Consider the following 14627-nt stretch of genomic DNA (forward strand, 5'->3'; position numbering starts at 1 on the left):
TTGTGGAACATTGTATCCATAGTGATAAAGAAGGAAAGCAGTGTACATTCTTAAGGTTAGACAAGTATAATGTCAAGAATTTTATGTTAAGTGTCAAAAGTATTTGTTTTTTTAGAGGAGAGGCCACAATGGACAGGAAATTCCAGAGGCAAGTCAGTGCTACAAGTTCTGAAAGTGCTGAGTAAAATTCATAATATATCTCCATCAGTGCATGCAGTTCATTCATTTTTATTGCTGTGCAGCATTTCAGTTTATAAATATACCACAATTTACTTATTTTACTTAGTTTTTGACTATTATAACAATACTACTAGTAACCATGTACATGTTTCCAGCTGCATGTATACAAGATTTATCTAGGATTTATACCTAGAAGTGGAATTGCTAGATCATAGAGTGTTTTCATCTTTGCCAAATACTCCCAAATTTCTTTCCAAAGTGGTTGGATTAATTCCATTTCTAAATGAATATATGAGTTGTAATTGCTGTGCATCTTTACATTCAGGTTGTCAGTCATTATCATTGCTGATTATATGTTACAGATATCTTCTCTCAGTTTGCATCAGCCAAAATTCTTAGACTAATGGATATTATAGTAAATGTGATTCACTAAGTGGTGGGATTAAAAATTATATCTAAATGCAACTAATGAAATTATGCTAAAAACAAATGTGAAGTTTAACAGATGAACATGTCCCTTGACCAAGATTGTGTACTTTTTCTTGCTTTCACCCTCTTCTAGAAATAGTGAGTGAAACAGAATCTCCAGTACCTTCGTACTCTCATCTACACAGTGAAAGCTCTATTCCAGAAGAATTGGGCAGCCCTGCTGTTGAATATATACCATCTGAATCTATAGTTCAGGAGCAGCCTGGAAGTCCAGATCACAGTATACTTACTGAAGAAATGGTTTTTTCACAAGAACTGGAATCTTCTACCTCACCTAGTAAACATGTAAGTTAATATATATTTATATCTTAAAGCTTCTTTAGAAAAAAAACTGCCTGAAAGGTATATTATTAACAGTTATATTCTTGCTATTAAGGACAGCATTGACTATCACCCATACCTGTAACATATACTATATGACATTTGAGTAGAAATAAAGCTTTTCCTGACTCCTAAAGATTTATAAATATATGAATTTTAGCTTTAGGGGCAGTTATAAAATTATATGCTGTGAAGTTTTTAATATTTAGGGGATAGGAACTTCTAAAGTTTTTAATAAAGATAATATGTGAGACAATAGAAGTTCTTATTATAGTCTGTTTTGTCATGTAATAGAAACAATAAGACCTTAAACCACACCAGTGTGCCTTTTCTTTTTTTTTTTTTTAACATCTTTATAGGAGTATAATTGCTTTACAATGGTGTGTTAGTTTCTGCTTCACAACAAAATGAATGTTTTATATATATATATATATATATATATATATATATATATATATATATGTTCCCATATCTCTTCCCGCTTGCGTCTCCCTCCCTCCCACGCTCCCTATCCCACCCCTCTAGGTGGTCACAAAACACTGAGCTGATCTCCCTGTGCTATGCAGCTGCTTCCCACTAGCTATCTCTTTTACATGTAGTAGTGTATATATGTCAGTGCTACTCTCTCACTTCGACCCAGCTTATCCTTCCCCCTCCCCGTGTCCTCAAGTCCATTCTCTACATCTGTGTCTTTATTCCTGTCCTGCCCCTGGGTTCATCAGAACCTTTTTTTTTTTTTTTTAGATTCCATATATATGTGTTAGCATACGGTATTTGTTTTTCTCTTTCTGACTTACTTCACTCTATATGACAGACTCTAGGTCCATCCACCTCAATACAAATAGTTCAATTTTGTTTCTTTTTATAGCATAACAATATTAAATATTATAAGTGAACACAAACATTGTTAAAGCCTCTTTGTGTTTAAAAAAAAGAATCCACCTAAATTCAGTGTGTCTTAAAGTCACTTCTATATTAAGAAGTAATATTTATTGAGTGTTTACTTACCAAGTGCCAGGTAGTATTCTGAATGCCTTATGTAGATTATCCTCACAACAATTCTTTAGATTTTAAGCCCCACTCTGGAGCTTAGCAGGCTAAGAAACTTGCCCATAGTCACAGGGATAGGAAGTGGTGATAGCTAGGAATCAAATCAGATATTCTCACTTCCACTTGATATCAAGGTAGAAATTACACCCTTTGTAATAATCTCATTTGGGCAGTCTTCTTATGCTCTTTTTCTTCCCTTCCCGCTTCCATTTCTCCTTCTTTCCTTCCATAAAAGCAGTACATTAGTATATTTAAATTTTGTTTCAGTTTTATTGACATGCAGTTGACACACAGCACTGTGTGAGTTAAAGGTGTACAGCATAATAACTTGACATATATATATATTGTGAAATGATTACCACAATAAGTTTAGTTAATATCCATCACCTCATATAGTTACAAAAAGTTTTTTTCCTTGTGATGAGAACTTTTAGGATCTCCTCTTTTAGCACCTTTCAAATATACCATATAGCAGTGTTAACTATAGTCATCATGTTGTACATTACATCCCCAGTACCTATATGTCTTATAACTGGAAGCTTATACTTTTCGACCAGCTTCACCCAGTTCCCCCACCTCTCCACCCCCACCTCTGGTGACCACAAGTCTGATCTCTTTTTCTATGAGTTTGGGTTTGTTTAGATTCCACATGTAAGTGAGATCATATAGTATTTGTCTTTCTCTCTCTGACTTATTTCACTTAGTACAGTGCCCTCAAGATCCATCCGTGTTGTCTCAGATGACAGGATTTCTGGTTTGTTTGGGTTTTTTAATGGCTGAATAGTATTTGTGTGTGTGCATGTGTGTGTGTTTGTGTGTGTGTGTATGTCATATTTTCTTTATCCATTCATCTGTTGATGAAGACCTACCGTATGATCCAGCAAATTCAGTTCTGGATATATATCTGAAGGAAGTGAAATTACTATGTCGAAGAGATAGCTGCACCCCCATATTTAGTATTTTTAAAGTTAAAACGAATAAGGGGGTAAGTATCACTGATTCAGTAGCCACTCATAATTTATTATAAACATTTTTTAAAAGCATGCTTTTTTTATAACTTTTTTCTCTACCTTTAAAAAAGTCAAGATCTTATCCTTAGTATATTTTGCAAACTTTTTTCACTTTTTATTTCATAAAGTTATTTAAAACTCTTTGTAAATATTATCTTCAACTGGTTCGTATCTTGAATTTTAAATAGAATTTTACAACTGTATCACAAAACGGTTCCCATTTGATTTTCTGTTTGAACAGTCACCTCCTAAAAGCTGCACATCTGTGTCAAAGCAGGAGTCTAGCAAAGGAAGTCATAGAACTGGAGGACAATGTCGTCTACCCATCAAGTCCCATCAACACTGTTATAGTTGGTCAGATGAGTCATTATCTATGACACAGTCAGGTAAGACTAACAAGGAGGAGTTAGTTTTCTTTGCACTATATTTGAATTCCTCTTTAATAAGCTTTGTCTAACTGTATGGCTGGTAAAATGTTATTCTTTGTTTCATTTGTAAAGACTTTTTTCTTGCCAAGACTAAATCGCATAATTCTTTGCTTTTCATTGATAATTATGTCCCTAATTACACCAATATGATAAATTGTTATATTCTTGGATGTTAATAGTCATTTATTCATCACACATTCTTTGAATTTTTGGTGTGTGTCAGGCACTGCTTATGTGTTCCCATAGTGCTCTGCTCTTCAACTTGTTGTACCAGGCAACACATAAATTGTAATCAAACTTTACACAGCAAGTTTCCCCTACTAGAATATAGACTTCTGCAAAGGAAAGTCCTATGTTTTAACAGTTGTAGCACCAGGCCCTAGCAGGTACTTTGCATTGCACATAGTAGGTATTTATTAAATGTTTCTTGAATGATTTAATGATGACAGTGAGGAGAAATAGGAGGTGGTAGAGCAGGGTAGCATAAGACTAAAGGGAGGAAAAGTAGAGAAGAGACTGCACATGGCAGTGGAGAGCATTATCTGTTTTCCCATAACCTCTATCATACTGTAAATCTCTGTGGCATATAGATTACGAAAGAATAAACAGCCTTTACTCTAGAAGACTTGATTCAAGGCATTGATCGTGGGAGGCATATCCAGACAGACAATACTTGGTTTATGTAGGATTCTGAGGAAGATTAATACCATGTTGAGTGTATGTCTTTTGATTTTCAGTTTTCTTTTGAGAGTAGACATTCAGTAAAGGAAAAGTGAAAAATACTATTCATTTTTTGATCTTTGATTCTATTCTGTACCCCCTTTGTTTTCAATGTTTTAAGCAGTAATAAATCGTGGATTTTTTCCGCATGCCCATATTTATAGATCTCCTTTATTCCTTGAATAACTGCATAATATTTCAAAGGGTAGGTATACCATAATTTATTTAACCATTTCCCTAGTGATAGTCGTGTAGGTTTTCTCAAATTTTTCAATATTTCAAATAATGCTGTAATGAACATCTTCATTTATATAGATCCCTGTTGAATATTTCAGTAGGAATAAATTCTTAGAAATGGAATTACTGGATCAAGCCAGTAATTAAAGTTGAAGAATGTTGTCTGTCATATTTAAATTGTTTTTTTAAAGATTTATTTATTGTTTATTTATTTTGAGGTGTGTCAGGTCTTAGTTGCGGCACGCGGGATCTTTGTTGAGACATGGGGTATCTTCATTGCGGTGCGTGGGCTTCTCTCTAGTTGTGGTGTGCAGATTTCTCTCTAGTTGTGGCATGCAGGTTTTCTCTTCTCTAGTTGTGGTGCACGGGTTCCAGAGCGTGTAGGCTCTGTAGTTGGCAGCATGCGGGCTCTAGTTGAGGCGCATGAGCTCAGTAGTTGTGGCACACAGCTTAGTTGCCCCGCGGTGTGTGGGATCTTAGTTCCCTGACCAGGGATTGAACCCACGTTCCCTGCATTGCAAGGCAGATTCTTTACCACTGGACCACCAGGGAAGTCCCTGTCTGTCATACTTATCTGTTGCAAGTGATTAGCATTTTTATATATTTGCTTTCATGTACTCTGGTGAAAAGTTACTGCCAGTAGAATAATATGTCACTGGACATAAACTTGATACTTGGAAATATGGATTCTCATCATGGCTCTATTACATACTGATGACTCTCTTTAAGTTTCCTTCCCATATTAGATAATCTTTTCTATCTGTAGCAATGGAAAATAATATCTTAACCAGCCTTGCATGAGTTATGCAACAAGGATTAATGATAATATTTATAAGATACTGTTTTATTGGTAAAACATATTTAATCAAGAACAGCTTTAGAAAAACAGCTCTGAGATTTTTCACCTATAATGCCATCTACCTATTCATGATGACATCATTTATATGCAGTATTTATGGAAGTGGTAAATTTTAATGTAGTGGAGTTATATAATACCTTTCTCACTTAAGTGGTGGAGTTGTTTGTTATCAACCAAATTAATACAGTCAGCATGTGTCAGATAATCAAACTTAATTTTTTTTTCTTCTTTTTTTTGCGGTACACGGGCCTCTCACTGTTGTGGCCTCTCCCGTTGAGGAGCACAGGCTCCGGACGCGCAGGCTCAGCGGCCATGGCTCACAGGCCCAGCCACTCCGGGGCATGTGGGATCTTCCCGGACTGGGGCACGAACCCATGTCCCCTGCATTGGCAGGCGGACTCTCAACCACTGCACCACCAGGGAAGCCCCCGAACTTAATTTTTGATTGAGTTATTCTGTCTCCATCTGCTTATTCTGTCTTGATGTATTTCAACAAACTGAAGTATCATTTACCTGCCACTTCCCCTGTCCCCTCACCTTCCAAAAAACCCTGTAGGAGAGAATTTCATAAAGACAATGCATTCATCTAGAAAGTCGCTTGGATTAAAAAAAAAAAAGTATAGAGATTCTCTTAGACGTTACTGATGATAAACACTGTTGTAATACTAGATTGGGCATATATAAAATGTATTCCCATTCACTCTCATAGACTTTTACTTAATCTCTACCCTTCATTTGTAGGATTTTCGTTTCTTTAGTACTTAAAAATAAAAACATTTCCCAAGGTCTTTCATCTAAAACTTGAAGTTTCTCATCATCTGCTATTAAATCTTCACAATCATAGATGATAAAGATATTTTTATTTTAAAAAATCACTGTTGACATCCAATTTTTAAAATATATTCATTTAAAATAAACTTTTTGGGGGCAGAGTTGAAACTAAGTCTGTGGGAGTGTAGTAGTCTCCTATAAAATTTTATCAAAGTAACATCTCAAGTTTTGGAAGCACATAAAGAATACACAGTTAAAAGAATACACAGCTGTAGAAGATGCAAAGATATGGGTTTATACTTCATTTTAGAAAGATTATAATTTTTTGCCCAGCCTGCAGTCCTACCCCCAATTATTGTACTAGAATCATCAGTTAAATCACTGTAAAGCTTACCGCTAAGGTTCAGAGTCTTTTACCCCTGAAACCAATTGATTATTTTCTTCAGAAATTAAAAGAAAGCATGAGCAGGATATTCAGTTGATATCTCATCTCTACAACCTTTTTTAGTTTTAAACCAAAAAATATGTTACATAAAATATGGCTACATAAAAATGTTTTATGTGTGCTAATACTACCACCATTTACTGAGCTGTAATAGTAGTCCAGGTACTGTGCTACATGCTTTATATACCTTATTTAATTTTCACATCAATTCTAGAAATTGGTAAGTGTCAGACACCTTACCGATTACTAGTAATAGATCCTGAGTTGAAAATGGCCTTTATTGTTACTTCATTTTATGAGTGTTGATCACTAGGTAGTAAACTTTGCCCATGCTAAGGGCTCAGTCTGATGCCACTACTGGTATAAGATGGATATAACTTCCTAGTATACCTTAAGTCAGGACATAAAAGTGGCAGGAACTTAGATGTCATTATTTGTAATCCAGATATTTAGATCACATTGCAAAAAAAGACTATTATCTTTTTAAAATAAATTCTGTGACTAGTTCTATGCAGTTTAATCTGAAGTGCTTGAAAAAACCTGATTGTTTATGATATAATGTTGTAATGTACATCTGAGTCTTCAGATTTGTATACAATAGTATTTCTCTTATAAGACTATTAAATGTCTCACTCATTAAATGACACCATTGTGTGATTCAGGGAGGAGGTGTGAGGAACAGTCTTTTTTTTTTTCTATATAATTTCCATGTGTAGTGAAATAAACAGTGTTTTTAAATGATACTTATTTTTATGAGATATGCATGACACTTACAATGAAATGTCTTTTTCATTATTTTGCTATGACTGGACATCTACTTTATGTGTATATATGTGTCTGAATTATTGGGAAGAAAATAAGATTTAACTAGTTTCATTTCAGTTATTTTAAATATTTTAAGAACTTCCAAAGAAAGCTTACCGCAGAGTATATTTCTTTATAATTTTTCTCTCTCCTTCTATGTGATGTTAAGACATCAGCTGATGACTCACAATCAATTTAAACTGTTAAAATTCCACTTTGATTTTAATATGACTTAAAAACTATCAAACTACTATTAATAACCAAGAGGAAGTACAGTTAAATATGGCTGTCTTGTCACCAGGAACTAAATCCTTGCAGAATGTCCAAAGTTCACTAACCAAAAGTTTTTCAACTTCCAGCTGCTTATCTTATCAAGAACAGGGTACCTTGAGATTTATTTGCAGTTTCAAATAGTGCAATTAGAAAGTGAAAACAGATAGGAAGACACCCACCCTCCCCATAGAGATTTAGGGGAAAAGAAAGGATGCAAATCACTAATAATTTTTTTCTGAAGCTCAAATTTTAAATGTTAGATTGACTTTACATTGGTGCTTTTTATTAATAGTTACTGAGTTAACTTTATTTTTAAGCTAAATAAAAAGATTCTGTATCTCTTCTAGAAACTACATCTGACCAGAGTGACATTGAAGGTAGGATCAGAGCCCTGAAGGATGAGCTGCGGAAAAGAAAATCAGTTGTGGACCAACTGAAGAAGGAACAGAAAAAAAGGCAAAAGGAAAGACTGAAAGCCCAAGAAGCCAGTCTAATCAAACAATTGGAGGTTAGAAATAAGAAGAAAGGGGTTTAATTTCAAGGCTAATGTAAATGTGAACCCTGAAATGTTTTTAGTGTTGTTAATAAAGTAATGGATTAGAATTTTTCAATATTAATTTTGTACCACATTTTAACCTAACTTTAAAAAGAAATCTGAACAAACTCTTGCTTGAAAGATTAAATTAAATATTAAATTAAAATGTTAAATATTACAATATCAGGTATTAAAGTAAATAGTAAAAGTATTAAAATAAGTTTTTTTCTAAAGAAGAAAGATTAGGCCTATGAAAGAAAAATTGATATCCGTGTCCTCTAAAGCAAAGAACCATTAGATAAATAATCCGAGCTATTGGAACTGTTACTGCCTTTTTTTTTTTTTTAAAGCGGAGTGGTGTTTCATGCCACACGACTTATTAGTACGACTCTTTGTACTGTTTGAATGGCTTCTAAATAATAACTCTAAACTTGACTTTCCTTAACTCTAGCAACCTTCCCTGATCCTACCCCAGTCTGGAAACCTAGTTTTTATGTCTTCCTCATTCTGTTTTCTCCCATCCATTCAGTCACCAGATCCCATTGATACTTTTTTCATAAATCTTCTTGCTTGTCCCTTTCCATTCCTACTGCCATCAAGCTATTTGGGGCCCTTATGTCCTCTTGCCTCTGTTGTCTACATAGCCTCTTAAATGTCCCTGCCTCTGGTCGCTTCCCTATAGCTTACATGCATTCTGCCAGCCTAGTGTTCCTAAACACCACATTTGTTATAGAACCAGTCTGAACTTCCTGCTCATCATAAGAATCCCTTCTCATGGCCTGACCTGATCATTCAGCTTCTCTCCAGACACTTCCAGTAATAGCAAATTTCAGATTTTCAAGGCAGTTGGTTTCATCGGTTGGACTCGAGGTGCTCTAAGTGTTAGAAAGCTCTTTGTTATGCTTAGCCAGAATTTCTGTTCTTTTAATCATCCTTGTGTGGTAACACCAAACATGTGTCCTCCTACATTAATTAATCAGGTGCATATTTATGTGCTGGAAACTCAGCTAATTACTTTACACGTATTTTTCATTTTATCCTCAAAGTAACAAGGTGTAGATATTACTATCCCTCTTTTACAGATGAGGAAACTAAGTTTTAGTGAGATTAATGATATCCAGAGACACACAGCTCACATGTGTTAAAACTAGGATTTTAATCTAGCTCGAATTCCAAATTCTGTGCCCCTGCTGTTACACTACATTATCTTCCACATAGAAAATAGACCTGCTAACAGATCTGGAGAAGATAGACGTTTACACAGGTACACAATACAGAGATGGGAATGGGAATTGTAACTTGCACATATGTTTAGAAGTAAGAAAAAGTGGTTAAGATTCAGTGGCCATGCTGAGAAGTTCATGTTGGAAAGTAGTGAGGAACAAAATTTAAAAATAAAGATCATGTTCAGGGCCTTAGAAACCAGACTGATAAGTTTGGACTTCATCCTATATAGGTCTGTAGTGTTCAACCTGACTATACATTAGAATTAACTGAGGAGATTTTTTGAAAAATACAAATATCCAGGCTCACTTCCAGAGATTTTGATTTAATTGGTCTAGGGTGGGGCCCAGGATTTAAAAGTACTGCTATAGGTCATGTGGAGCCATTGAAAGCTAAATGAAATACTGTTAGATTGAATGGCATTGCCCAAAAAGTTCATTAATAGGTATGTCACCCGGAAGGATATCTAGAGAAGGATACAAAAGATCCATCTCATTCAACATTCTATTAAACGGTTTAAATAAAGGCAAAAGAAAGTTCTGTATTTAGATTTTACAATTATAGTATATGATAGAGAAATATATAATACATAGCAGTTCGTATGAAAAAAACCTTTTGGATTTTATTTGATCACATATTTAATAAATGAATGACACTCATATAAGTATAGCTTTCAGATCTGAGAAACCATTGTCCTTATGTATACCTAGCTAGCCAAATCATCTAGCTGTAGTATATGTTTAATACCAATGTTTATCAAAACATTGACAGTTCAGAGGAAGGTAACATAGACGGTGATAGTTATAAAAATAGTGATTTTAGCCTAAGTTTTAGGGAACTGCAGCAGTTGACAAACATCCATTTGCTCATTCACTCAGCCTTCTTTGAGCCAGACACTGTGAATAGGTACTGGACATATCGTGTTGAGCAAAACAGCTGTAGTCTTAAATGTGAGAGAAGTAAAAGTAGGGATTAATTTTAGCCTAGAAAACTGAGGAGGTTTTTCTAATAGAAGGAGGGCTTCCCTTAGATTTCATTCAAGTTAGAATTATAAATTAGTGAAGTTTTGTTTACAGAATGGCTAATGACTAAGAAATATTTTTGCAATTCTATATTATCATACTCCCAACCACTCCCTTCTCTCTCCTTGAAATTTGTATTCCTGAAGTGCTCACCCCTTAAGAAGCTTACTGCCATTGAAACTTAGTGTAAAGGCTAAACTTCTTAAAAATACCAGGAACGTATTAAGGCATCCTTTAAAGAATAATTATATAATTAGCTAAAGAAGTTTTTTAATGTGGCACGGCCTGAACTACTTCTTCAAAAGTATTAAATAAACTTCTGTAGACTGAGACTGTCATTTCCTAATTGATATTAGTATTGCAATTATACAGCTTGCTTATACATAGACTATTTCAAGAAGGCTATATAAGTAACTGATTTTAGAACTCTGGGAAATAATACTGATGCAGGGAGAAAGAATTTTATATCTTTTTTACGGTTTGAATATTTTACCATAAAATATACTATTTTATAATTTAAGATAGTTTAAAAAATTCTGTGTAGTGACTCCTTTGATTTTTCTAAACTTAGTCATATGATGAATTCATTAAGAAAACTGAAGCCGAGCTTAGCCAAGATTTGGAAACATCACCAACAGCCAAGCCTCAGATTAAAACGCTCTCCTCAGCTTCTGAAAAACCCAAGATCAAGCCCCTTCCACTACACAGGTAGAAATTTTTGATAACTAACCTATATTCTGCCTTGTTTGAGAAAGGAATAAGGAAAGGTTTTGAGTAGAAGCTATCTTTTAGGTAACTGTGAAATTGTAGAAGTGAAAATATTGGTTTGTATTTTCAGTTTCACTAAAGTAAATTTGTTATTTATGATATAATCACAAATAAAATTTATAATAAGATACAAATTTTAAAATATATTTTGAATCCTGAAATCTGATGGGAGCTGTAAAAATAGTACTCTCCGGCATTGCTATTATAGCATTGTAAGTTGGTATAGTTGTTTTGGAAAACAATTTGGCAATGTTTCAAAAGTCAAAAACAATCTGTAACTTTTGACTCAGTAATTCCACTTCTGAAAATCTAGCTTGAGAAAATATGGGCTATCAAAAATATCTATTTACATGAATATGTTTATCATAACATCTTTTTTGTTCATAACATAAACACTGGAAGCAGCCTTTATGTCCAAAACTGGTGAATAGCCCAGTAAATGATGGTTCTTTCCAGGGATAGAATATTATGCAATCAGTGAATACAAATACAGAAGATACAAAGTAACACTATTAGAATATATAATATGGTATATAAGAAAGTCGAGTAGTAATATTTAAACTAAATTTTGAGTGAGTAGAGGTTATATAAGTAAGTGGGACTGAGAAATAGGGGATATTTCAGAGAGAAGGGCACTCATGAGTGACCAGAAGCAACAGAGAGCTTGGCATATCATGGAAGCTGAAAATCATAGGATGTAGCTGGAGTTAGGAGAAGAGACTGGAAAAATAAAAAACAAACTGTGATAACCTTGTACTCACGCATTCTTAGTTTCTAATTTACTTTTTTAGAAGATGTGATGCTGTTAAACATTTTTTTAAAGCATATTTTAGGATATTTTTAAGAAATATTTTAGAAATGTTATAGAGGCTCATTACAATTAATTTAGCATTACCTGGGTTTGAATCCTGACTCCAGTACCAGCTAGCTTTTTAACTTGGGGCAAGTTATTTAACCTGTCTGTGTTTCAATTTTGTAATAGGGATTTAGATCCCTGTACCAACACCTGAGTAATAAACTTGTTATGAGAGTTAAAAGACTTAACTTAGAACAGGGCCTAGCACACAATTAGCACTATGTATTAGTTGTTATTATTATTGCTACTAGAATATTGAGGGAAGTGGTAAAAAGAAAAAAGTTTAAATCGTATCATACCTAACTATCCCAAAACAACAAATGTCAACAATTAGATATATTTCCATCTAGGATTTTTTTTTTTTTTTTTTGCATTACGCGGACCTCTCACTTTTGTGGCCTCTCCCATTGCGGAGCACAGGCTCCAGATGCGCAGGCTCAGCGGCCATGGCTCACGGGCCTAGCCGCTCCGCGGCATGTGGGATCTTCCCAGACTGGGGCATGAACCCATGTCCCCTGCATCAGCAGGCGAACTCTCAACTACTGCACCACCAGGGAAGCCCCATCTAGGATTTTTTATGCTTAGATTTTGTGTGTAATTTTGTTACTTATACATTTTTCCTTTATATTACATTATACATAAGTTTTATTTTAATTTCTACAATCCATTGAATGGTTTTATAGTTTTATTAACGAGAATGGTAGAATCAGATTTCTGTTTAGAGAAATCTTTCTGACTACAATATGAAGGAAAGATAGAAAGGGGTAAGTTTAGAAGCAGGGATAACAGTAGTCTAAGCCAGCCCTCAGATAATCCACTGTAATAAGAATAGAGAATAGGAGATCGATTTTAGGAATTTTTAAGAAGTATACTTTACAAATTAAAGTGCTAGATAGGGAAGCAGGAAAAAGCTGGATGACTCCCGTGTTTCTCTTAAATAGTAGTTTGTTGGGTCAAAGTTCCACTAACCTAAATGGAAAATTAGGTGTTCTTCGGTGGGAGTCTTATGATTTTGGTTTTAAAATGTTAATTTTGAGGTACCTGTAGTTCATCTAAGTGGAATTATTCAGGAAAGATGTTAGCTTTTTAATTTGGGGTGATCAACATATAGATGGTGGTTGAAGCTATAAATATAACAACATTTGGGTGAACATTTGGGTGAAAAAGTTATGCAAATTCAGAGAGAATAAAAGGGAGCCAAGTACTAAATATGATAAAATAGCAACATTTCGGGGGGTTATAAAGAAGTAGGAGTAGAAGCCCAATATTATAACTTAGCAAATAAAAAGAAAGCAAGAAAATGAAGATGGTGAATGTCAACTTAAAGCATGAAAGAGGACAGTAGCACCAGGTGGAGGAATAAAGAATTGAGGGGGAAAAGTCTGCTCAGTATTCTTTAACAACCTAAATGGGAAAAGAATTTTAAAAAGAATAGATATATGTATAACTGAATCACTTTGCTGTATACCTGAAACTAACACAACATTGTAAGTCAACTATAGTCCAATATAAAATAAAAGCTTTAAAAAACAAGGAAAAAAAAAGATCGGGGGAGTGGGATTTTTTTGAGACTTGAGGCATACATATAAGCTGAGGGAGAAAAAGTCACCAGATTGAAGGACTAAAGATTGTAGGAAAAAGAATGGACAGTTGAAGAGTACCATCAATGAGGCTGTGGAAGTGTATGGGATTTGGGGCAGAAAGAAGTTTGAACAAGTGTGAGAGATACACCTTTTTCTTCCTTGCAGACAGGAGGAAAGACAGTTGGGATGGCTGTGAATATAGATAAATTTGTAGGTAAAAAGGATGAAGATAAGAAGGGTCATGCTGATGGCCTCTGTTTCTCTCATTAAAAGAGGTGTTTCTCTCATTAAAAGAGGCAAGATCATCTACTGAGTGTGATGAAGGCCACAAATAGACTTGGTGGAAGTGGCAAAGGTTGGAATACTTCTGCGAAGAAGAAAAAAGAAGCAGTTGTCTAAGAATTGACTGCTTTTTGTTACCAGTTATTACAGTATCAGCAATACGTTTATTTCTGTTTATTAATTTTTCTACTTTAGATCTGAAACAGCAAAGAATTGGAAATCACTGACAGAGTCAGAACGTTCCAGAGGATCCCTGGAGTCTATTGCTGAACATGTTGGTATGTAACTAGAAAAAATAATCACATAGTATCTACATAGACTAAAGATTATACAAGTGCCTACAAAATTCCACCTCTACAGCTTTTTGGTTAAAAAGTGAATTTCTTAAAGATAATAGATTTTTTAATATTTTAAGTTACTTTTATATTTTAAAGTGATTTGTTGGTTATGCCTAAGTTATGTGAATCAGTCTTTATTGTCCCAATACCTGATGAAAACTGAGGCATAAAGACATTAATCCAAAATGGCTGAGTATATCGTCAGTATCTAAATTCTCCCTTAATCAGATTTTGTATCTGATTATATATATTTTCAGCCTATGCTATTTCTCAGTGTAAGTAGTTACATACATTTTTTTTCAATTTAATCCAAAGAAAGATAAGAACTATTGAAAATAAAGTGTAATTCAATGAGGAAATAAAACTGAGACATGAAAAAGCCTGCCTAATAACAATGACAAAACAGAGATTTGAATTTAAAACTTTTAATTC

The 14627-nt window shown here is 34.2% G+C and overlaps 1 protein-coding gene across 6 annotated transcripts in view; it reads left to right on the forward strand.

Annotated features, from left to right (window-relative positions):
- Positions 1 to 14627, forward strand: part of CEP350 (centrosomal protein 350) — a 140275-nt gene that overhangs the window by 99875 nt on the left and 25773 nt on the right. For all 6 annotated transcript variants that reach the window (XM_032631815.1, XM_032631831.1, XM_032631809.1 and 3 more), the window contains 5 exons: positions 743 to 954; positions 3292 to 3436; positions 7935 to 8095; positions 10940 to 11076; positions 14053 to 14135. In XM_032631815.1, coding sequence (XP_032487706.1) covers positions 743 to 954; positions 3292 to 3436; positions 7935 to 8095; positions 10940 to 11076; positions 14053 to 14135 — 738 coding nt within the window. The remainder of the gene's footprint in view (positions 1 to 742; positions 955 to 3291; positions 3437 to 7934; positions 8096 to 10939; positions 11077 to 14052; positions 14136 to 14627) is intronic.

Source organism: Phocoena sinus, chromosome 1, assembly GCF_008692025.1.
Source record: "Phocoena sinus isolate mPhoSin1 chromosome 1, mPhoSin1.pri, whole genome shotgun sequence".
NCBI lineage: Eukaryota > Metazoa > Chordata > Mammalia > Artiodactyla > Phocoenidae > Phocoena > Phocoena sinus.